The 26,087-nt window shown below is 38.6% G+C and overlaps 2 protein-coding genes across 3 annotated transcripts in view; both read right to left on the reverse strand.

Moving 5' to 3' along the window:
* Positions 1-9,412, reverse strand: part of LOC110543744 (olfactory receptor 7E178) — a 52,738-nt gene extending 43,326 nt beyond the window's left edge. Inside the window, exon 1 of the mRNA XM_060369983.1 lies at positions 9,331-9,412. The gene's annotated coding sequence lies outside the window, so the exon portion shown is untranslated. The remainder of the gene's footprint in view (positions 1-9,330) is intronic.
* Positions 7,101-15,264, reverse strand: LOC110557842 (zinc finger protein 345-like). 2 transcript variants are annotated; one of them, XM_021652460.2, is made up of 5 exons: positions 15,127-15,264; positions 13,828-13,913; positions 12,910-13,036; positions 10,366-10,448; positions 7,101-9,418 (listed from the first exon to the last, which is right to left on the reverse strand). In XM_021652460.2, exons 1-5 carry the CDS (start codon positions 15,149-15,151, stop codon positions 7,583-7,585), a joined length of 2,157 nt encoding a protein of 718 aa, XP_021508135.1. In that variant the 5' UTR covers positions 15,152-15,264; the 3' UTR covers positions 7,101-7,582. The 2 variants fall into 2 exon arrangements, with proteins under 2 accessions (XP_021508135.1, XP_021508137.1); XM_021652462.2 differs by lacking the exons at positions 12,910-13,036; positions 15,127-15,264 and having other exon boundaries at positions 13,828-13,883.
* Positions 15,265-26,087: the final 10,823 nt, after the last annotated feature.

Raw genomic sequence — 26,087 nt, forward strand, 5'->3', positions numbered from 1 at the left:
TTTGATAGTCTGCAGGACAGAGCCTTTCAGAGGCCCTCTGTGGCAGGTTCCTAGGTTGTTTCCTGTTTTCTTCTTCTTCTGATGTCCATCCTCTTTGCCTTTCAGAATGGGGATTGAACTTTTTAGTCAGAGTCTTCCCTCTTGATTAGTTTCTTTCGATGTACAGATTTTAGTAGATTTATCCTACATTATATGTCTATATGAGTGAGTATATACCATGTGTGTCTAAAGAAGCTGAAAAGCAACAAACCAAGTAATCCAATTAAAAAATGGGGAACAGAGCTAAACAGAGAATTCTCAATAGAGGAATATCGAATGGCAGAGAAACACTTAAAGAAATGCTCAACCTCATTAGCCATCAGGGAAATGCAAATCAAAATGACCCTGAGATTTCACCTCACACACATCAGAATGACCAATATAAAAAACTTAAGTGACAACACATGCTGGAGAGGTTCTGGAGAAAGGAGAACCCTCCTCCACTGCTGGTGGGAATGTAAATTTGTACAACCACTCTGGAAATCAATCTGGCGCTTTCTTAGACAACTAGGAATAGTGCTTCCTCAAGATTCAGCCATACCACTCCTAGGCAAATGTCCAAAAGAGACTCAAGTACACAATAAGGACATTTGCTCAACCATGTTTGGAGCAGCTTTATTTGTATAGCCAGGAGCTGGAAACAGCCTAGATGCCCCTCAACTGAAGAATGGATACAGAAATTGTGGTACATCTACACAATGGAATGTTACTCAGCAATGAAAAATAAGGAAATCATGAAATTTGCAGGTAAATGGTGGAAACCGGAAAGGATCATCCTGAGTGAGCTGTCCCAGAAGCAGAAAGACTGTGAGTCCTTTTATCTGAAACTCATATGATGCCTCTTTTGTTATCCTCAGTTCTATCCTCCTCCTCTCTTTTTTATGTGACACATTTCTTCACTTCAGTATGTTTACATTTCTATAGGACAATACAATCATTCAAATACCAATTTGTGAATTGTTTAATAAAAGTTATGAAATAGTTAATTTATAAAACCTAAGTACATGTATAGGTATACAATATCTGCAGCTATAAATGCTGCATTAATTAGGCACAAGCTAGAATGTATGTTACTAGTAGACAGTCTCTCTCTGTAAAGGTTGCAACTTCCACTCAGAAATCACCACTGAGCTTTTAGACTGGAAATTTTCCACTTGAGAGGAAGATTGGTTATAGCATTCTGAACATGACTAATGGATATAAAATAATCTTGAAATGTAACATGTCTATAATGTCTCAAGCCAATGTCAGAAATGTACTCTAATGGGGAGGGCAGTACTTAGAAAATCTTTATAATGAAATGAAAGTGATTTATACAAGATAACACTGCAGATGTACAAGCTACTTAAGAGAAGTATCCAAACAGGCTTTTTTTTTTCATTGTTACTATTTGTATAATGTTCTATGCATGTTTCTCAGCTCACCTGAAAGAAAAAAAAAAAACAAAAAAAAAAAAAACTGCTTTTCTCCTAGATGGCCATCCTATCACAAATAGATAAAGGCTGCCACTCTGATTAAAAATTAAAAATAGTCCTTTTGCCTTTTTCTCCCTTTTCTCTGTCTCCCCCTTTTGCCCTTTTCTGCCTTCCTGCTCTTTCTCCCTCCCCTCCCAGTGTGCACTCTCCTCCTCCAGCCCCTCCATCACTGCTCCCAATAAACCTGCCTTTACATAATAAGAAAAAAGAGAAAATTAAAACAGTCACTTCAGTAAGATAACGTGAATTCCATTTTCCCATTTGTTTGAACCTTTACCAGTGCAATCGTGTTGGCCAATGCTCTGGCAATGTGATTAGGTAAAAAGAAAGTAAGAAAGAAAAAGAAAGGAAGGAAAGAAAGAAGGAAGGACAAAGAAAGAGAGAAAGAGAGAGAGAGAGAGAGAGAGAGACAGAGAGACAGAGAGACAGAGAGAGAGAGAGAACTGGCCTATTAAAGTTATGCTTTTGTGAAGAATGGCCCTGGGAAATCACTACGAAATTTTAAGCCCATCTATCTTAGGGTTACAGTTCATAGCCCATCATTCAGGGGAGTCCTGGTAGAAAGCTGGAGGCTGGAGCCGATGCTGAAGCCATGGATGAGTGCTACTCACTGGATTTCTCCACACAGCTTACTCAGCCTACTTTATTTCTTTCTCTTAAGTATTTATTTATTTTTATTAACAATTTTTAAATTAAATAATTATATCACTTTTTCCTTCTCTTGTCTGCCTCCAGCCCCTCCAACGTTCCTTATCTCCAAGCCATTCCATACACTTACCCCTCCAATGCCTTTCAAATTAGTGGCTTCTTTTTCTCTTTTCTTTCTTTTGTGTTGTTGTTTTACACACACAAACACACACACAAATACAGCCTGCTCTGAGTCAGTTTGGTGTGGGCTTGTATGTATATGATTTCAGTGCTGATCACTAATATTTAATTAATATTGGATAACTAATTAAAAAGGCCCATTCTTAGGAAAGGTTAACTCTCCCTGTCAATAGTCATTAGTTGCCTTCAGTTTTTCATCTAGAGGTAAGACCCTCTAAGACTTCCCCCACTCATGTTACCATAGCTATTGTTATTGTCTGGGTCTTGTTTGGATATCAAGGGTGTGGTTTTTCTGTCATTCTTGGAGTCACCATCCCACAGCACATTTCCTGGTCTTCTGGCTCTTAGTATCTTTTTGTTCCTTCTTCTGGTTCCCTTGAGACTTGTGTGCAGAAATGGTGTTGCAGATGTATCTTTGGGGGCCGGTCTCCCCACAATCCCTTGATCTCTGTACCATGGTAAGTTTTAGTTTTTCCTGTAATGGCCTTCTGTTTTCTTCTTTAAATACAATTTTTTTTTCACTTTACATTCATATTGGAGCCACTTCCCACCTCTCCTTCCAGTCCCACCCCCCTCTTCTGCTTATTCCCCCTCCCCTACTCCTCAGAAAAGGGAAGCCTCTCCCCCTCCAAACCACCCCAGCACATCAAGGCACATCAGGACTGAGTGTTTCCTTTTTCCCTGTGGCCTGGAAAGGTAGACCCACCAGAGGGAAATGACTGAATAAATCTAGAAACTATGTTTGAGAATTGGTTTGAACAGGTGAGTATTTCATTGCAGGAGAGTACTGACAGTTAGTTAACCTGCCTTCTTATAGCACCAAGAACCACTAACTAAGAGTAACACTGTCCACGCTGATCCTCCCACATGAGTCAATAATGAAGAAGTACACCAGAAGCTTGCCGACAGGCCAATCTGGTGGCAGAATTTTCTCAATTAAGGTTACCACTAACAAAATGGCTATAGTTTGTGATAAGTTGTCACACAACTAGCCAGCACACTATCAGAAGAATCATTTTCAGTACAGGAAGAGGACTGGATGAGCCTCTCGTTTTAAAGAAAGCAAATCCCAAATTGTTTAATTTTACCAATGAAGATGCCAGAGCCAGATACTGGAATGAAAACTTACTGGGTCTGGAGGCAGAGAAAGCACACAGATGACCTAGGAAGCTCACATCCCAAAGGAAAAAGTCAAAAGGCCGAAAGACAAATGGCCAAGGCCAAAAGGTTGCCAGCTCAGCCAACAGCCCAGGAAGAGAAAGCCAAATGCCCCAGAATCAAAGAGCTAAAGAGCCTTCTTCTCCACACTGTTTTCAATGCCCTTCAACTTAAATTCCACCCTTTCTACTTAATCCCTGACAGATGGTTTCTGGCTCTGCCTCTTGACCTGGGGTTAATTTTATTAAATGCTGAATTTTAAAAAGCACTTGAAAGTGAATAAATTGTAATTTATAAAAATTAAAATTGAAAAAAAAAACAGGAAAAAAAAGTTCTTGAATTAAAGGTGTGTGCTAGGCTGAGTCACACCATAATCACCTATTTACAATAAGCAGAAAGTTCTTGGATGAAAGTTGTGTTAGAACTGTACTACATCAAACAAAAGACAGGTTTCTACAGTTCACTATCTCGAGGTTCACAATGGGATCAAATATCCTACAACACTTCCCACTTCCCTCCTTTTATCTAAATAAAAGACTTTTCTATAACATTGATAAATTATATACTATTCTGGTAAAAAAAAAAAAATTAAAAAAAAAAAAACACTCAAAATGTCCAGTCCCTTAGTATTTGGCAATCTTGGAGAAAATATTCTACTCTCTATTCTATTTTGGTGAGTCCAAAGTTCTAAACACAAATCGCTTTGGATCATAATTTGTATTACTAATGAAAAAGAATCTTCTAGAACTAAAACATCTTCTTAAATTCTAAACAACTTAAGCTTAGTTGTAAAACTATAACTACTTAAGTCTTCAACCCCATCAGAGACCTGAGAATGATAAATATTACCTGAATAAACAGGAAGTGGAGAGCAAGCAGCTTCCAAAACTATAGAAATGATAGAGACTTCTGACTGCCTGGTGTCACCCACCATTTCTCTATAATGTTAGAGTATCATCTTCAGCCTCCTGAATCAGAATATCTGACAGACTTTCCTGTGAAGCAGGTAGCATGAAGGACTTGCCTAACTTGTCCTTGCAAATCTCAGAAGTCGACTTTCCTGCATCCAGTTTGCCCAGCATTCTGTCTAAAGTAGAAGCAAGGGCATTTTCTTGACCAGTGGCTAGCTTGCCACATATGAAGCCATCTCCAAAAGCATCTTTATGCTCATCATCTTCTTTGGAATCAAAAGGTGGTGCCACCAGAAGCTGACAGGTCTCATTGTCAAAAAATTCTCAAATTAACAACACATCTTTAAATGCTGTGGTAGTGTTCCTTCTATTTTGTGGAATAGTTTGAAGAGAATTGGAGTTAGCTCTTCTTTGAAGGTCTGGTAGAATTCTGCGCTGAAACCATCTGGCCCTGAGCTTTTTTGTGGGGGGAGACTTTTGATGACTGCTTCTATTTCCTTGGTGGATATAGGACTATTTAATCTATTTACCTGATCTTGATTTAATTTTGGTAAATGGAATCTATCAAGAAAATTGTCCATTTCATTTAGGTTTTCAAATTGTGTCACATATAGGTTTTTGTAGTAAGACCTAATGATTGTTTGATTTCCTCGGTGCCTGTTATTATGTTCCCCTTTTCACTTGATTTGCTGCTTTGGATAATTTCGCTCTGCCTTTTAGTTAATTTGGCTAAGGGTTTGTCTATCTTGTTGATTTTCTCAAAGAACCAGCTCTTAGTCTCAGATTCTTTGAATTGTTTACTTTGTTTCTAATTCATTGGTTTCAGCTCTGAGTTTGATTATTTCCAGTTGTCTACTCCTCGTGGGTGTGTCTGCTTCTTTTTTTCTAAGGCTTTTCGGTGTGCCATTAAGTTGCCTGTATGATGTCTGAAACTTCTTTCTGGAAGCACTTAGTGCTATGAACTTTCCTCTTAGCACTGCTTTCCTTGTGTCCCATAAGTTTGGTTAAGTTGGGCCTTCATTTTCATTGAATTTTAAGAAGTCCCTAATTTTCCTTTCTTTCCTGACCAAGCTGTCATTGAGTAGAGAGTTGTATATTTTCCATATGTATGTAGGCTTTTCGTTATTTGTTATTTCTTTTGTTATTTTGTGTATACTCATGTGTGTCATGAATGTGGAGGCCAGAGGATAACTTGTAAGAGTCAGCTCGTCTATCATTTGTGTTTTGGGAAACTCTGGTTGTCAGGGTTGGTGACAAGTGCCTTTAATCAGTACTAGTCCTCTTGTCAGTACATGTCTGTCTTTCAATAGATAAATTTCATCATCATATTTGAAGCACCTATTTCATAAAAGGATTATGCCCTGTGGTTTTGATTTACACCTATAATGCAAGGTTATTCAACATATGCAATAATCAGGTATCACATATGACATAACACCATAGAAAAATTACAAAAATAAAAGGCATGGAAAAAGTCAACATTTTCCATGATACTCTCAACAAACTGGATATAGAAATGATTGCACCTTAATTTATTGGTGATTAAATATGTATGTCAAGTCAGTGGCTATCATCATACTAAAATAAAAGTCCAGGGTTTTTCCTTTAAGATCAAGAACAACAATATCCCTGCTTGGAACTTATATTCATCATAAAACTGGAAGTTTGAGCCAATTAAGTAAGAAAGAGAAATAAAAGGCATCTAAATAAAAAACAAGACAAAATTGTTTGCATATATTGTCATTCTGAATGGAAGAAAAATTGGTAGACCTATCTGGAAAACAGCATTAAAGCTCCTCATGAAACTGTAAGTACACTAACTAAATACTCCAACAAACTAATTATGGGCAGACACTCAAGGAATGCTTAAAGAGATATGTGTAATCTATGTTCAGTGTCGAAAAACCAACAATAAAGTATATAAACAACCTAAGTTTTCCTTTGTGTAAAAAAAAAAACAAAAAAACAAAAAAAAAACTTTCATATGGAATGGGCAGATAAGAAACTGACTTTGTCTTAACGTGGAAGTCAAAGATGAAACTCAAGGTTCTCCTCTGATCTCCACATGCACACAGAGATGCATGCAAACACTTATCACATATACTCATACATACAAATATTTTGACTGCATAAAAAGAATGTCTACTCTTTTTTTTTTTAAGGAAATTGTGTCATGCAGGACAGCAGGGATGAAACTAGAAGACATTTTGTTATGTGTAAATAAGCAAGACACAAAAAAACTAAAAACAATACATTATTTAAATACAAAGTGTAGCTGGGCATATTAGTGTATGCATTTAATCCCAGCACTTGGGAGGCAGAGGATCTCTGTGAATTCAATGCCAGGCTGGTCTATACAGTGAGTTCCAGAGTAAACAGTGAGGACCCTGTCTTTAAAAGGGGGAAGGGATATAAGTCAAACAGGAGGAAAAAATGTAATTGTGGTTACCAAAAACTAAGAGTTAATGTTTATGAGTTACTGTTAAAGGTTAAAAACTTTCAGTCACAAAATGAGCAACAAAGTGTTTCATAATACCAAAACCAATTACTGTATTACACTTTAATAAACATTGTCTCATTGTGTATACATATATTCCATAAATCTTGTACATCCTAAATAGATTTTAAGACTGGAAAGTCAGTAAGTGAAAATATTAAAAATATCTTAAAACATTGAAAAATGCAAAAATTGGTCAAAACAAGTTTATAAAACCATCAAGAAAGCCAGGTTTCTGTTAGTATACAAGATCTTAAGACACAGAAACAATCTCCATATTTTATACGCAAAGTTTCCCAAATGTGAATCACTTCATGTTTATTGAACGTTGATGACTAACGTAAATATCTACTTTCCAAAATTTCTTACTTTCACAAAGTCCTCCACTGTGGTACTGTAGGTAATCATCAAAGCACTAAACAGAAATACGTTATGTGCCAACAGACTTTCTCTCACATACTTATAAAAAAGCCCTAGAAATAGTTAAGACTTTCTGTTTCTGACATTGTGCAGCTTCAAAGTGAGTTCATGTGAGCTGTATTTTGAACATTCTGATCACTTCCCACTCTCTAAGTTCATGAGGCCTTTTTACAACATGAGTTCTTTCATGTCTTTGTAGTCAACTAGGACATAATCACTTTACAAATGGCTTACACTGATAAGCTTTCTTGCCACTATGAATCTGAATGTACTGCTAAAGCAACAGAACTTCCTAAAGCAGTCTCTTCATTCCTTCCAACCAAAGACTTTATCTCAAGGGTTTTTATGTGTTCTGTAAGATGAGAACTACTGAAGGCTACTCCATAACTTTTACATTTATAGGGTTCCTCTCCACTGTGAATTCTGACATGTTTACTTAGATGTGAGTAAACAGCAAAAGCTTTCCCACACTCCTTACATTCATAGGGTTTCTCTCCAGTGTGAGTTCGCATGTGAATATGAAGGTAGGAGGAACATGTAAATGCTTTCCCACACTCATGACATTCAAAGGGCTTCTCTCCAGTATGAATTCTCAAATGTGCAATAAGGTAGGAGGAAGAAGCAAAAGACTTTCCACACTGGTCACATTCATATGGTTTCTCTCCTGTGTGACTTCTTATATGTTCAAGGAGGCCTGAAGATGTGGCAAAAGCTTTCCCACACTCCTTACATTCATAGGGCTTCTCCCCAGTGTGAGTTCTAATATGTTTTGTAAGACCAGAGCGCACAGTGAATGCTTTCCCACATTCCTCACACTTATGGGGTTTCTCTCCTGTGTGAATTCTTACATGTTTACTTAGATGTGAGGAAACAGTGAAGGCTTTCCCACATTCCTTACATATATAAGGTTTCTCTCCAGTGTGAGTTCGTATGTGATTATGAAGATAGGAAGAACATGCAAATGCTTTTCCACACACATTGCACTCAAATGGATTTTCTCCAGTGTGTGTTCGTAAATGTTTAGTAAGGCTTGTGCGCTCAGTGAAGGCTCTGCCACATTCCTTACATACATAGGGCTTCTCTCCAGTGTGAGTGCGCATGTGAATACGAAGATAAGAAGAACATGTAAATGCTTTCCCACATACTTTACACTCATAAGGCTTCTCTCCCGTGTGTGTTCTCAAATGGGTAATTAGAGTTGAGGAAGAAGCAAAAGCTTTCCCACAGTGATCACATTCAAAGGGTCTCTCTCCCATGTGACTTTTCATATGTTTAATAAGGCCTGAGGTTGAAGTGAAGGCTTTCCCACATTCCTTACATTCATAAGGCTTCTCTCCAGTATGTGTTGGTAAATGTTTACTTAGGCCAGAGCGTCCTGTAAAGGCTTTACCACAATCCTTACATTTATAGGGCTTTATTCCAGTGTGAACCCGAAAATGATCATTAAGACAAGAGGAGTTTCTAAAGCATTTTCCACAAACTTTACATTCAAAGGGCTTCTCTTCAGTGTGAGTTTTTAAGTGCTGAGTTAGTGGATAACACCTAGAAAAGGCTTTCCCACATTCCTTGCATTGATAAGGTTTCTCCCCAGTGTGGGTACGCATATGAATATTAAGGTTGGCAGAATATTTAAATTTTTTACCACATTCCTTACATTCATAAGATTTTCTCCCAGTGTATGTTTGACCGTTTCCAGCATGGCTCATGGTTGCATTAAAAGCTTCACCACACTGTACTCCCTTAGGGAGTTTGTCTTCACTGTGACTTTTCCCAAGTGCCTGAAGGCCTGACTGACTATCAAAGGCTTGCTGAAGTTCACTGGATTCAAGGAATTTGGCTTGTACACATGTTGTCTGGCAAGTAGCACTTGCAATCATATTGAAGTATTTTCCATTCTGACTTAATTGAGGACCTTTGTCTGCGGAAAAGGTTTCCTTAGGCCAAGCAGGAAAGACTTGTCCACTCTGAGTGCAATTATAAACGTTTCCTGTGCTTTGAATACCTGTGTGTGTGAGACTACATAAAGTTTCCCTGATGATTTCTCCAGGTGGCTTCAGGTCACAGAGCTCCTTTCCATTGTGGCTGAGTAACTGTTGATTAAAATATACAGAGATTAATTTTTTTCATTTATCTCACTCATCTAAAGACAAGAACATGATAAGGATGGTGGGTTTTCTCATTTTTATTACATGTATTTTACTCAACGTGAATGAAAAAATCCTACAAGAATCTTATGCCACATGTTCTAATCCTGAAAGGCTTCTACTGGCCCCGGGTTCTGCTTCTGGCCTTGACGTGTCTAGACACTACTGGGCATAGGGCTGGAAGGACTGAAACTTAAGGGGCCAGTGGGTTACACAGGACCTTGGTTAAGTGCAGGAGAAACAGCCTTTCCTGAGATGGGTTTCAGTGAAACAGCTCTCCTTTATTGGGAACACATGAGCTCTATAAACCTTAGGGAAATGGGTAGAGTTTTCAGGGTGAGTGGACACCACTGGCTGGGGCTGTGGTACTAAGGGAGCTACCATTTGCATGAAGAAAAATCCAGGTGTTAGCTGGACATGCCCTTATAAGGAAATAGGAAACTTTAACCTGAAACCTGGCCACCAGGATACATGACTACCTTGAGGGTGGCAGAGATGGGGGTCACATACCTATGTGCATCAGGGCACACAGGCCCAGAAGAGGGAGGGATCAGTCCTTACTCCTGCCAGTCTCAAGATGAGACTTGGGGTTTGGACACATAACTTACTCTTGCTCCTGACTGACCCCCCTGGTCACAAGACTCATGAGCTCCACAGGCTTCCTGTGCTTTCATGAAACTGTTTTAAAAGCACAATGTCTGTAACATAGGCAGGAATATGTGCTCGTGGGAGCTCAAGTTTCAAAATAGGATTTGACACCTTTCTAGACACCACTTCTGCGGATGCAGGTTATTTCTAATACCTCCTTATTTGTAAGCATTTTGATAAAATTTACATGAAATACCCAGTTTATTTCATTGAAGAAAATGTACAGTCTTTCTTGTGACTCTTACCAGTTGTATCTCATTTGCCATTTTTAACTGAAAAATATCCTGCTGAAACACTGTCCCTCTGGTGTTAAGTTGCATAGCCCATTCTGAAGTTAAATAACAAACAAAAAATGTAAGTGCTTCCACAATAAAAGAGACATTAATAATTATATATCTCATTTGAATTTGTTTTCATATTAAACAAGTTAAAAATAAAGTTATGTTATATGTTAGCAAGTTGGCTAAGTCTAAAATTTTCAGGCTGGGGATACAGGTCCATGTCAGAAGAAAAGAGAATCTGGGAGCTGGAGAGATGGTGTAGAGGTTAAGAATATTTGCTGTTCTTGTTTTAAAATAAATTAATAAAACGTGCAGATTCAGTCCCAAGCACCCACATCAGGCAGCTCACAACCATTGTGACTCCAGTTCCGGGGAACCAGACACCCTCTTCTGGCCACCACAGGCACCTGCATACACATGGCACAAGCCCTATGCATACACAGAAAATTTAAAACAATAATATTTTTTAAAGAGGCCCTGGATCCAGCAGTCAATGATAATGATACTAACATAAACACATAAAATCACAATTACAAAGAGAACAGGCAATCAAAATTTAAAAATAATTTTCTCTGAAATTTAAATGTCCTGGGTAAACAGAGGCAATATTGTCAGGGAGAGAAGAAAGATTTAGACAATTGAGATTGTTAAAAAGAAATAAATAAAAGTCTAAATAGGTGAAAAGTAATAGAACTTAGAGGTATGAAGATCTAAAATGTCCAAGTCCAATGGCCTCAGCTTTCTGACTCAAGCATCTCTCTGAGTAACATACCTCAGTGGCAGAGCACTAGCTTAGCTTGCCTTTGTGCCATCCACAGAATGGGGAGGGGTTCCCTACTGTATTTCAAGTAGACTAAACCCCCAAACATTTGGTAAGTTTACCACCTTAGTAAACTCCTCCCTCAACTACTCTCAACTCTTCAGCCTCCAAACAAGAGCTTAGTTTGGACTTGATAAGCTGACATCCTATGCATGAGGAGAGATGCACTCATGAAAGCAAATTAAGCAAGAAAGAGTATACCTTTCCATGACTTAGAAACTACGGTTCCAATGATAGCAATGAAATACTGATAAAGGCCCCAATAAAGAAATAGCCCTTTTATGTGTTGATAAGTAATGACTTCGTACCCTTAAAGTGATAGTTACAAGGATAAGACAAAACACTAATACTGGGCCAGTGGAATGGCTTACCAGGTAAGAGTGCTTGCCACTAAGCCTGACCACCTGTGTACATGCTAGGACATGGTGGAAAGAAAGAACTGACTTCCCCAAGTTGTCTACTGACTTTTAGACATGGTAACAAACAAAAAAATAAATGTAAACAGAACATTTTTAAGCATTAATATCAATCAAATAAAAAAGAAAGTGAAAGAAAAGAAATTAATAGGTTTTCAGTGTGTGGTCTTAGCTGGCCAAAAACTTCATAGATCAGGCTGGCCTTGAACTCACAGAGATATGCCTGTCTCTTCTTCCTGGAATGCTAGGATGAAAAGCATGTGCCACCACATCCACGAGATCTTTGTTATCATGGAGAAAAAAAAATTATGCTAGTAGTTAGATATTACAGTGCATCAGAATCATGTGGAGGGACAATTAAAACAGATGGTCTGGACAATAAACAGTATTTCTGATTCGGTTTGTCAAATATAGTCTGACAATTTCCTTTTAGTTGAGTATACTAGCAATACTGGTGATTTTAGGGCTGTGTCTTAGGACACAAGAGAGTAGATTAAAACACAATAAGGCAGACTATGAGGGGGCTGGAGAGATGGCTCAGAGGTTAAGAGAACTGGCTGCCCTTCCAAAGGTTCTGAGTTCAATTCCCAGCAACCACATAGTGGCTCACAACCATCTGTAATGAGATCTGGTGCCCTCTTCTGGCCTGCACGCATACATGCAGGCAGGACACTGTATACATAATAAATAAAAATTTAAAAAAAAAGGCAGACTATGAGTTCTCTCTCTCTCTCTCTCTCTCTCTCTCTCTCTACCTATCTGCCTTCCTCCCTCTCTGCTGTTCTTTGCTTTGTTTTGTTTTATGAGACATTCTCTCTATATAGCCCTGGCTGTTCTGGAGCTAACTGTGTAGACCTGGCTGAATTCAAATGCACAGAGATCCTCCTGCCTCTGCCTTCCTAATACTGAGATTAAAGGCATGCACCACCATGCCCAGCCTTTTGGTATTTTCAACTGTCCTTAGCGCTGCCACCACCAATCCTAAAACAAACAAACAAACAAAAAATTCATAGGTGTAATGGCTCAGCAGGTAAAGGTGATGGCTGCCAAGCCTGACAACCTGAGTTCCATCCCTAGACTTCACATGATAGAATAAGAGAGATGACTCCCAAAAGTTATGCCCTGAACTCCACTAGTGGACTATGATACACTCAAACAGACACACACACACACACACACACACACACACACACATAACATAAAATAAAATGTGATTAGAAAAATATACATTTTTGTTCTGTAAGAATGTACAGGGAATGAGGGGAACCTCACCTAATGTGGCCAGGTTCCAGGAGTTCTCAAACATCACCTCTCTGTAAAGGTTCCTTTGTTGTGTGTCCAATAAAGTCCATTCCTCCTGGGTGAAGTCTATAGCCACATCTTCAAAGGTCACTGACTCCTACAATCACACACACTTGGATCTGAGCCAACTAACATCTCCATCCAAAGTCACAGGAGACTGAGGATAGAAACTAAATGCCTACAATAGAGCTGGTAGTTCTCCAGCGGCATATGCCAGAGTTCAGTGAATAACCCTAGCTACTCTTTATATCCATCTCACTACTATTAATTTTCACTTTCATGTCTTATCTTTAAAGATACGGTTGGCCAGGTTGGCTGGCCCTAAACTCTTTATTTTCCCACCTTTACCTACCTACAGGATTAAAGGCATGTACCACTGTGCCTGGACTTCATTCCTATATCTTCCTTGACACATTATTTCACCCACAACCAGACCAGATGCTTTTTCTCATTTATTTCCTCCTATTTAAACATGTTAAACATACTGCATACACTTGATAAATGCCGAGAGGTAAATAAAGTCTACAGAAAAAGAGAACATTCATCCCCTTTATCAACTGTCAGAACACAGTAAAATCAGAAATATACAATGACATGAGGATGAAGATTAATTACAAATACTGAAATGTTCAAATAATTTTCACAATAATCTTAATTATAAAAGTTTACTTTTCTCATGGATATGATAAAATATATGACAAGAAGCAATGTCAGGGAGAAAAGATTTATTCTGGCTTACAGTTAAGATGTAGTCATGAAGAAATATGATTAATCACTCAGTCCTTGAATGAGGTTTTATTTCCTTCCAGAAGCTCTGGAGAAAAGGTCTGCCTACATGGAAATGTATCAGCCTTATGGGTGTAATGACAGTATATGCGTTAGTCACACCTGGTAACTTGTCCAGCAGTCAGACACTGTCCCTTCCTGCTGTGTCTTTTCATTATGAAAGTAACTTGGGTTCCTAGAAAATAAACCTAGTAGGAAAAAGAAAAAGAAAGCAGAGTTATCCATAATTCTCACATTTACGTACATGGATGTCATCCAATCTCAGGTCAAAATTCCCATATAGTCCAACACAGGCAGTCAATCTCTCTCTTTCTCTGTATGTGTGTGTATGTGTGTCTGTGTGTGTGTCTCTCTCTCCCTCCCTCCTTCCCTCTATCCCTTTCTCTCTCATTTCACATGCATACAGAACTACTACACAGTCCTGGAGCATCAACTTCAGAAAAAGGAATGCGGAGCTACACAGTCCATGAGAACAAGTAGATCAGTTATACCTTACAGGTAATAAACAATAAGCCCTAGAAACATAACCTATTAACTACTACCGATGAAGGAACTTATGAATGAAATCATAAGTAACACCCATAACCAGAGTACACACATCAGCAACTCTTGCCAACTTCAGCATCTGTACTAGTTATTTTTCTCATTGCTATGCTAAAAAGAAAAAAAAAAAAAAACTCAACAAGAATCAACTTTGGGAGCTGGAGAGATGGCTCCATTGTAAAAAGCACTTGTTCTTGCAGAGGACTCAGTTCTTAGCACCTACATAGTAGTTCACAACCATCCATAACTCTAGTTCGAGGAAATCTAATGCCCATTTATGACCTCTATAGGCACCAAGCACACGTGTGGTCCATAGACTATAAGCAAGCAAAACACATAAAAAAATAATAAAATAAATCTTTTGAAAAATAAAAAAAAAGCAACTTAAAGGAGAGTTTACTAGGACTTATACTTCAAGAGGATATACTCCTTAAAATATACTGGAACACTCTCTTCCAGAATTTGAAGGACAAGTTTAGGCAGTTTTATACATGTAAGTGGCACTGGTGACCTCTTCTTTCTACAGGAGAAGGCATGTCAGCAGGAGTTACAGGTTGGCTGATTACATTGCATCAGCAGTGGGGAAACAAAGAATGAACAGAAAGTAGGGCTGGGCTATAAAACCTCAAAGCCTACCCAACACTGAGCCACTTCCTCCAGCAAAGTTCCACCTTCTGAAAGTTTGACAACCTTTCCAAAACAGCACTACAGGGAACCAAGGGTTCCAATAAGTCATTGAGGTAATTTCATATTCAAATCACAGAGCATCCCTGAACTGGCAGAATGACTATTCAAGCCCAGAGCACCAACACGTATTCTGTCTGTACAAGAAGCATACAACATATAAGCAAGTCTTACCATGGGACAAACTGATGGCTTCCATCCTGTAAGGGTGATGGTGAAATACACTGTGACACTCTCTTCCGGAATTTGAAAAATACGTCTGGGCAGCTTATACATATAAGTGGTCAGTGGTGATCTTTCCTCTCTCTACAGTGCTACTTGTAATCTTGAAGACATGGATGGACCATTCATCATCAAATATTACCTATTAATCATCAAGCATCATAATTAGATCTTTCTCTTTATGATGGGTTAAAACCACTAAAAACGATAACACATGGGCTGGAGAGGTGGCTGAGCAGTAAGAGCACATGCTGCTCTTCCAGAAGGTCTGAGTTAAGTTTTCAGCACAACCACCTGTAACTCCAGCTCTGGGCAATCAGACATCCTCTTCTGCCTCTGTGGGTACTTTACTTTTATACAAATGAAATGCATTCACATTCACACACACACACACACACACACACACACACACACACATACAATGATAAACATAAATAAAAATAAAAACAAGCTTAAAAATTAATTATCCTAAGATTTCAAGGGCTCCTATCATTAGCAACATTCATATTTAAAAACCTAGATTTCAGGGAACTGGGGAGACAGTTCAGTGGTTAAAGTGCTTGTTCTCTTGTAGAGAACCTGGCTCAGTTCCCAGCACCCACGTGGTGGCTCACAACCATCCAAAACTTTGGTTACTCTCTTTGAATCTCTACGTGCACCAGGCACACATTTGGCACACACACATGCAGGCAAAACACTCATACACATAAAACAAATAAACAAATTAAAAAGAAACAAAATCATCTAGATTCAGGACCAGTTAAGATGGCTCAGCAGGTCTAAGTGCAGCCTAAATACAATCTCTGGGATCCATAAGGTAGAAGGAGAAAAATCAACTCTTGAAAAGTTTTCCTCTGACCTCTACATTCATGCTATAACACATACTAAATACATAAATGTAAAAAAAAAACTGTGTCATAAAGCAAACAAATGAACAAGACTCAGGAAAGAGAAAAGGAGCATGCAATTGTCCTAATCATCTACTTATAGATGAAGTAGAGCTGTAGGCACTTTGACCCTAAATTCTGATATGGCAGATGGCACTCCTCAGTAGGATCACCATATAGAAGACTCTAGAAATTAACACCTGGCTCACTTACTTTTGCTGCAAAAGATTAAAACGAGAACATCACATGGGCTTTTTGTTTGTTTTGTTAGTTTGAACCAAGCCTCCTACAGCCTACACTGACTTCCTATTAAATATAAGCTGAGACTGACCCTGAATCCCTGATCATCCTTCCCAAGCACTGAAATTATATGCTTCTACCACCATCTTGGCCAGCTTCAGTAAAGTTTTACCAAAAAAAAGTCTGACTAAGGGCTGCCATAATGGCTCAATGAGTAAAATGTTTGCTGTATAGCCTGGCAAGCTGAACCTGATTCCTACAATCTATAAGGGTAGAAGGAGAGAACCAACTACAAAATTGTCCTCTGTCCTCTCCAAGCTTACTATGGACCTTCACAGCACACATACACACACACCACAAGCAATGATAACTGACACTTACATTGTTTGAAAAAAGACATTCAGGAGCTGGAAAATGATTCAACAATTAAGAGATGTACTGCTATACTAAAAGGCCCAAGCTTGGTTCCCAGATCCCACAGCAGGAGGGCCACAACAACCTTAACTCCAGCTCCAGAGTTTAACACTCTCTTCTCAGGACCTGCATTCACATGCACAATTTCCCATGAAGAAAAACATGCATATACATAATTGAAATGAAAAAAAAATTTTTTTTGAAAGACTATATCTGAAGTACTAACAAAGCCAAACAGTGTCCCTCCCTGTCTACAAACACTGAGCGGCATGTTCTGAACTCTATGTTTTTGCTCCTAGCAGAGGACAGAAACCACACAGAGGGTATGCTGGCTAGTCTTATGTCAACTTGATACAAGCTTGAGTCACCTTGGAAGAGGTAACCTCAATTAAGAAAATGCCTCCATAAGACAGGGCTGTAGGCAAGCCTGTAGGGTATTTTCTAAAATTAGTGATTGATGTGGGAGGGCCAAGGTTATTGTAGGTGGTGCCATCCCTGGGCTGGTAGTCTTGGGTATTTTGCGAAAATGAGCAAACCAGTAAGCTGTACTCTTGCATGGTCTCCAGGCTCCTGCCCAATTTGAGTTCCTGCACTGACTGCCTTCAATGATGAAGTGTGATACAGAAGTGTAAGTGAAATAAAGCCTTTCTTCTCCAAATTGCTTTTGGTAATGGAAGTGTTCCACCACAAGAAAAACCCTAAGAAAGAGGACAAACACTTTATCTTTTGCCCAACATGTGGCTATCTGGTGCTGTTTTCAAAAAACATCTGCTTTTTATTGGTGACTTGACTTATGCATTGAGAATTACTTCATCTTTCAAGTTTAACTTTCATATTAGTGAAATAAATAAAAATAAAATAGATTCAATTATCTGAGGACTCCACTGAACCTAGTTCAGTTTTTCTCCTTCCTGTGGATCCTCGAAGCCCACCTTTCCAAGCCATTCTTAATCACTTGTGTCAATCAGCAATACCTAAATTCTCATCGCACCCAACATGACTCAGTTGTTGGGGGTTGATCTGATGCTTGTATTTTGATGCTAACTACTGGCCCTCAACATCTTGTTACTTCCCAGATACACCTATCCTTGTTGTGTAAACCTGCCTAAGACATTATACCTGATTGGTTGATTAAAAGGCCTAAAACCTGGGCAGGGCAGAATGGGGTAGGTGTGGCTAAGGTTCCTGGGCTTTGGGAACAGAAGAATCACGGGAAAAGGACAGACAGTCAGATGGGAAGAGAGGAAGAAGGACACTACGATGGGTTAGCGTGGAGAAGAAACCACATGGGTCAGGAAGACCTAAGCATCATCACCAGTACCTATGCAAAAATGCTACGTGAAGTGATGTGCAGCTGTAATCACAAACTGGGACATCAGAGACAGAAGGATCCCTACGAATCCTCGGCCAGATGGTCTAGCCTAATTGCTAAGCTCCAGACAAATGAGAGACCCTGTCTCAGGAGATGGATGGCATCCCCGAAAGTGACACAAGAGACTGTCCACTGTCCTCCACATGCACGCACACACACACACAGATCCATCCACAAATAAATATGTAAAAATACAAATGTGAATTAAAAAAAGAAATATGCCAAATCAATGCTCATACAAGATGTTATTATTAATGTCTTGTCATACCTGTTGTCCTAGAGAAAGACAGATGTAGTAATAATCTCCTCTGCAAAGAATAGGGTGGCAAAATTGTTCAAGTACTTTGGGGATCATCTGGAAAACACCAATTGTGTCCCTTGAAAAACAGAAACACAAGGTCATAGAACTATTGAAACAGGCAATGAGCAATACATTAGCCAATGTGTAAAGGGAGAATATCTTTAGTTGCTGACTAAATACAAAACAACCAGTTCTGTTACCGTACTACAGAACCTTCATGGATGGAACCACATTAAGGTTGCAGTCAAATACTATAAGGTATCACTTATTTACTTTCAGATTTAACAATACACAATCATGGCCTGTCACACAGAAAAACCTGGGGAATAACCACTCAAACTTTATTTCCTGTGAATTTTTTTTTTAACTGTTAACACTTTTGTTTTGTGGAGGCAGGGGCATACACACCACAGTACTCATGCAGAAGTCAGAGGACAAGGCAGTTCTGTCCTTCCACTGGGAGTCCATTGGATTGAACTTCCGGTTCATCAACTCTGGCAGCAGGTTGATCTGCTGCCTTGATCTGCTGAGTCATCTTTCCTATCCTATTTTTAAGTTTTATTTACCCAGATTTAACTTTGAGGTCCTATTTAAGCTTTCTTTGACCAAATTACCTTTTATTTTTCTTTTTTCTTTTCTTTTCAGACAGAAGATGGTGGTTTCATTATGAAGCCCAGGACAGCCTCAAACTTGCAATCCTTCTGCCTTAGCTCCCAAATGCTGAACATGCTATTGTGTGCCACCAAGGCCAGCTTACACTATTATTATTAGGTTCTACATATCAAGGTATCTTAGTTATGGTTACTATTGCTGTGATGAATCACCATGACAAAGTGACCTGGGGGAAAAGGGTTTATTTGGCTTTGACTTCCAAATCACTATTCATTACTGAAGGATGTCAGGACAGGCGCTCAAACAGGGAGGTACTCAAAAACGGGAGGCAGAGGCTGATGCAGAGGCCATGGAGGAATGCTGCTTGCCAACTTGCTTCTTCTGGCTTGCTCAGCCTGTTTTCTTACAGACTCCAGGACCAACAGCCCAGGGATGGAACCACTCTAATGAGCAGAGCCAGCCCACATCAATCTCTAATTAAGAAAATGTCCTACAGGCTTTGCCTACAGCTGCATGTAATAAAGGCATTTTCTTAACTGAGTTTCCCTCCTCTTAGATGACCTTAGCTTGTGCCAAACTGAGATAAAACTAGCACAGAAGGCAATTTGGTTAAACTTTTAAAGACTTCCTATTTTTATACGTATGGGTGTTTTGCCAGCATGTATATCTGTATCACATGCACTTAGTGCCTGTAAAAGCCAGTGAGGTCATCAGATCCCCTGGAACTAGAGTTATCGATGATGAACTGATACAGAAAAAGAACTTGAAGTAATAGTATAAATATAACAAAAGATTTACTGATAGACTTTGCTTAAGAGGCATTAAGGTCATACAAAAAAGAAATTTAGCTGAGGGAGCCCTGCCTCCAAAATATCCCAAAGATAAGTATTATTCTAATGAGGACTGTTAGAAATTTTAAAATTTAGGATATGAGGACTTAAGTTCACCAGGACTGACCAGCCTTAGGTTTCATTCCTGCCGGAAATCAGTCCCGGCATTGACAAGGTTCCTGAGAGGAGATAAGGAGTCAGCATGGAAGGAGGAATGAGTCAGGCTCAGTGGTCAGAGGAATCTTGCAGCTCTGACTAACTAGCAATTAGGTTGCTAGTTATTTATTTATACAATAAATAACTTTATTTATAAATAGCTTCTTTATTTATACAAACTTCACAGAACAATGATTATCCAAGAAGTGCAGATTATATCACTTTGTCTCCAGACAGGTGTTTGATCTTTCATTACATGTCTGACAGTTACAAATGCAGTCATAACTAAAAAAATACAAAGAGAACAGATATCATTTGTATTATCAGCCCTAGATCTCCAATTCAAAGAATCTAAAGAATGTCTCTGCCAAAGCAAATATATTTATTTTATGACAGACTGATTTTAGACTGGCAGTATTTACACTTTTAAAGTGCTCCAGACAAACAAAAACTATCTAAACCAGTCTTTTTATGAATAGTAAATACCAATGCCTAACTCCTTTACTTATATCATTTCATCATCTACGCTATTGAGTAGGAAAAGTTATTTTAATCAATCTATCTTATTTATTAGGTTCTATTCCTCCAGGGACTTATCCTGTACAACTCCCCTGCCTTTAAACTACATTTTCAGAGAGCTCTAAGCATATCGTAAAAAGAAGCCTTGAATATGTTTCCAGTTCTCCTGCCCAGACAGAGTTTGTCAACTATCTCTAAGTTTACCCTGTTACAATCATACTGTTTGAGTTTGCTTAGGGGCAGACACTTCAAGAAGATTCATGGAGAAATTCCTAGAATCTTTGTGATTATCTGTGCTTATCCTGATCTCCAGAGCATAAGGAAGACGTCAAAAATAGGACCAGATAAAGTTATTTCTCTGTAAGCAGAAGGGATAGTAAGATTAGGACTTTCCTAAAAAGACTCAGACATGATTTTCTCAGGAAAAGACAAATGAATCATAAAGCAGAAAGTCCCCAAGAAAATAACATACAGAGACCAAAACTTAAAAGTGAGAGACAGCATTCAGCTTAGCTGTGCTAGAACTATCAAGCAGCTATGCTGGTTTCATGACTTTCACGTTTGCAGAGGCTATGGCTGTGCTGCATTTCCATCACAAAAGGAGATAATGACATACTACATGCCATTAAGTCCAGTTCTTTAACAGAGAACACACTACTCAAGGGACAGTGCAGGCTGAGACAACCATCCTTAAATCCTGCCTGCCACAAAACACTGTTCTTTTCCTAAGAAAAGCGTAATTATACCAGGTGGTCAAGATGAGCCTGAGGAACAACTATTTGAAAAAGAACAACACAAGTGCACTTAAAATAATTCTGGCTATTTGCAGTAGCTTTCCTGTGTAAATCTCCCATATGCTAAATGACCTGACTTGCAGTCTCCTGTCTCTTTTACATTGTTCAAAGTATAACCTGGAGCCAGGGTCTGAAGGAGATTTAAGGATGACAGTATTTGTGAAATGAATAAGCCTAATGTGTATATAAGTTAGCAAAATCTATTTATGGCCAGTTCTTTGGACTGAGCCAGACTCATACTACATACTATCATTACAGAGCTTTCTCCTTTTTTTATTTTTTTGAGTGTAAATTTTCATGGGGTAGGAGGGAGAGGTAATATTCCTGAAACAAAGAGCCAACATGTGGGTACTTGGAACCAAACCCGGGTCCTCTGGAAGAGCACCAGTGAGTGCCTAACCACTGAGTCACTACTCTAGCACCTATCAAGTCAATTTGTAAATGACAAAAACTAACTTTATAACCCCAGATGCTGAGGCAAGAGAGGACAGTGAGTTCAAGGCCAGCATGAACAAAACAGAAAAACCCCATCTTCCATATATTAAAAAAGAAAAAAAATCAATTTTATTTTTGTTATTTTTGTTATTATGCTGAGCATGTATTTGAAGCATGTTAGGGCAATACTTACTGTGACTACTACGAAATTCAAGCAAGTCCACAGTTAAGAGTGAGGCATACCAATTTTTCCACTTCAACTCTTTAAGATTACAGAGACCCATGTTTAAATTAGATAGGATGAGCCAGGCATGGAGGCATGTGTCTTTAATCCCCACTCTCATGAAGTAGAGGCAGGTGGATCTGTGAGTTTGAAGTCAACTTGGTCCATATAGTAAGTTGCAAGACAGCCAAGAAGAGACCCTGTCTCAAAAAGGAAAAACAAAAAAAACAAAAATTAATAGGATTCTCTGGTATAAATATGAGTCTTAGAATTAATGAATTTCATGAATTCTGTCAATTCATGGTTACTTTTAATACATGTTACTGAAGGCTCCAAACCCAATCAGTGCCCTTTTCATCTTTTTCCCTCCTGATGAAAGGGGTTTCTTTACTATATTGCTCAAACTGGGAAGTAGTGATCCCAGACCTCAGCCTTCTGAATTCCTTTTTTTGGGGGGGGGAGTGGGGGGTGGGGGGGCAGGGGGGGTGATTCAAGACAGGGTTTCTCTGTGTAGGCTTGGCTGTCCTGGACTCACACTGTGGACAAGGCTGGGTTCAAACTCACAGAGATCCACCTTTCTCTGCTCCTTCCTCTGCCTCCCAGAGTGCTGGGATTACAGGCACACACCACCACACCCAGCTCTGAATTCCTTTCACACACCAACTTAATATGTAAATTTTCCATTTAGAATGAGGTTATATTATATAATTTTTATTTCTCATATGTATAATTAATCATATGTCTTACATTATGTATAATAAAATATTCTTATATACAACATATTCAATTATCCCATATTTTCAACTCTAGTATCTTAGGATCTGACATTAAAGTAACTAAGAGCTTGGAGTACACCTCAGAGGTAGAGCACTTGCCCAGCATGTTCAACGACCTGGGTTTCATATCCAGCACTTAAAAAAAGTAAGGAAAGGAAGAAGAAAGGCTCTATTGCTCTCATTATCTTCAGTCAATCTGTCCTGCGCACTGTACTTAAAGTTCCTTTGTATTCTCAAACTCCTAGAAGCCAACAGGAGTCCAGTCTCTTCTCTCATTTTGTTTTGTTTTGTGAGCCACCATGTGGTTGCTGGGAATATAAACTCAGGACCTTTGGCCGAACAGCCAGTGCTCTTAACCTCTGAACCATCTCTCCAGCCTTTCTAGGCTTTTAACTACCATCTAAGTATCCAGTTTCTCATTCTTGCTGATAAGGCAAAATAAGGAAGGAAATGGGATCACTGGGATCCCTTGCCTTCAGAATAACCAGACCACCACCCTATTCCTTTTTAAAATGTACTATTACAAGGGTACAGTTGAATAGGAAAAAAATCCTAACATTCTACAACACTGCAGGGAAACTGTGTTTTACAACCAGTAATCAAAGATTCCAAAACAACCACTAATGGAAAAATGACTCAACAATTGAAAGTATTTGCTGTCCTTGCATAACTGAGGTTTGGGTCTCAGCATTCACATGGTGGCTCACAACTACTCTTCTGTCTTCGAAACCTGCACATACATGGTGCATATACTTACACGCAGACCAAACACTCATATACAAAACATAGAAATAGATAAAAATCCTTAAAAACAAAGACAGCTAAAACAGAAAAGATTTTAAATGATCCTAAAACAAAGAAACAAGTCTGAGGTTGTAGAAAAGTCAATTATCTTCATCTGGTCATTACATGTACAACTGGTACGAAAATACTATACCATACACCAAAATATACAATTCCTATATATCAAGAAAAAATAGTAAATATAATCAGTTAATAAATATTATAAATAAATAACAATGGCTTGTATCTCTTAGTAGCAACAATTCTTTCTTTCTCCTTGGTATTTAACTAACCTGACAAATCCTAAATGGCCTACATACGCCCCCATTCTACCCAGACACAATCAACCTGAAAGGGTTAAAATATACACCAAGAGCAGAGCTCAGTGGCACACATCTGTAATCCCAGCACTCAGGGCGGCAAAGGCAGGCAGATCTCTGTGAGTTCGAGGCCAGCCTGGTGTACAAAATGAGTCCATGATAGCCAAGGCTACAAAGAAAAAAACTTATCTTGAAAAAAATATGCACACATATACACACACACATGCACAAAGAAAAACAACAGCGTTTTCATTTGAATCCTAGTATGGTACTATTTTATGTGCCAGGTCTTATACATCACCACTTGACTCAGATAACTTAGTGGCTTTAAATTAAGGGGACAGGGATGTATTTAAATTTTAACTCTTGCTAAAACATAACATTTAACAAAAATGTATGAGTTTAGTCAATTGTGCTTGCAGATTATGGCTATGCCTGGGGAATCCCTCTAAATTTAAATGTGCCCCTAAAATCTCAATCAAATGAATAAATACAGAAGAAACAGGTAGACAAGATTTACTTGAATTTTATCCTTCTTAGATTTTCAATAGTCATAGCCATCATTGTAGAAAAGCATTCCATATTGGCCATAAACCTTCTAACATAAGAGACAGTAAAATAAAATCAAAGATGTTCCCACTTCTTGACTTGATAAAACGGTAGCACAGATACCCAGTTAAAACACGTAATACATTTCCAGGTTACCTAACAGAACTGTCATCACACACTACTGTTGCAAGCAAGGGCTCAAGAAGATACATCTTCTTCAGGAACACAAACATAACATTACAATGGAGGGTTAATGAATTAAAATAAAGGGTCTCTGAGGAGCTGAGAAACTCCTCAGACTACTGATTAAGAACACCTGTCTGAAAAAAAAGCCAACAATGATGAGAAAATCTGCAGTCCAGGAGCCAGGATAAACCTTACAAAAAAAAGTTAACATACGATAAAAAACTACTGGCTCGTCTCAGCCCTAATACTACAAAGAACAAACACAAAGATAAAAATTTCCATCTTTCCTCTGCCCTCTAAAATCTGAAGCCCAAAGCCCCTCACACTCTCCACTTCCGCAGTAAAGGAGCATCTGCTTCTGTTGAGGTCAGTATCCTTTCTTTCATTTTCATACTGCCTCCATCACTCTTGACCTAACAATAACAACTCTCTCCAAAGAGATTCAGGTGACACACTGAAAAAGATAGTCCCAACACCTACTGATATTTTGGGAGGAGGGAGAAGTCACTATCTCTCACTCCATTCAGGTTCAGCATCACTAACTCCAACACCTAGTCCCATTCAAAGACAGGAAAAAAAAAAAAAACTGCCCTTAACTTTGAGTTTTCATCAATTTGCAGTCACATATTCATTTCTTTGGTTAAATATTAAACTTCTCCAATTGTAAAAAGCTCCCTAAGAATATCTACAGGTTGAATTTTGTTGCTTTGCCATAACCAACTACTCACATATCCGAGAAATGAACAAAACATTTAAATGTATCAAGAGGTTAGAAATGTACATCAGTGGAACAGCATTTGCCTTATATATGCAAAGATTATGAGTCCAAACCCTTGTGCTACAAAATAAATATGGTATCACAATACATAGCTTCCTGAAAGAATGAGTAACTGTTTCAAAAAGATACAACAGAATAACTATAAGTATTGCTCTAAGCACAAGGAGACTTAAAGACATAACATAGCATTTTACAATGCTATAAACCATCAAATAGAGCTAGAGAGTTAGCTTAGAGGCTCTTTCAAAGGAATAGGCTTACAAGCACCCCAGCTCCAGGGGATCCCTCTTCTGGCCTCTTCAAGCACCCATGCACCCTTGCTCATACAGGCACAAAGACAAAAAACACATAAACAAACATTAAAATAAGTCTTGGGAAGGGGAAACACCTTTGATGGAGCATTAGAGCCAAGAACAACCAAAATTCTATTTTTGAACAATGGGGAAAATCATTTTTTCCACAAAAGGTGTAGAGGTTTTTTTTTTTGGGGGGGGGGGAGTTAAGTAATTTATTTACTTTTATTTTGTGTGCATTAGTGTAAAGATGTCAGATCCCTGGACTTACAGACAGTTATGAGCTGCTATGTGTGTGCTGGGAATTGAAACAGAGTGCTCTGGAAAAGCAGAGAATGCTCTTGTTAATGACATCTTCGGTATCTTATTTTTTTATTCATGTGTTTTATGTGCATGAGTGTTTTGGTTGCATGTATGCCTATGTATCGTGTGTATGCCCGATGCC

Source organism: Meriones unguiculatus, chromosome 1 (assembly GCF_030254825.1).
Source record: "Meriones unguiculatus strain TT.TT164.6M chromosome 1, Bangor_MerUng_6.1, whole genome shotgun sequence".
Classification (NCBI taxonomy): Eukaryota; Metazoa; Chordata; class Mammalia; order Rodentia; family Muridae; genus Meriones; species Meriones unguiculatus.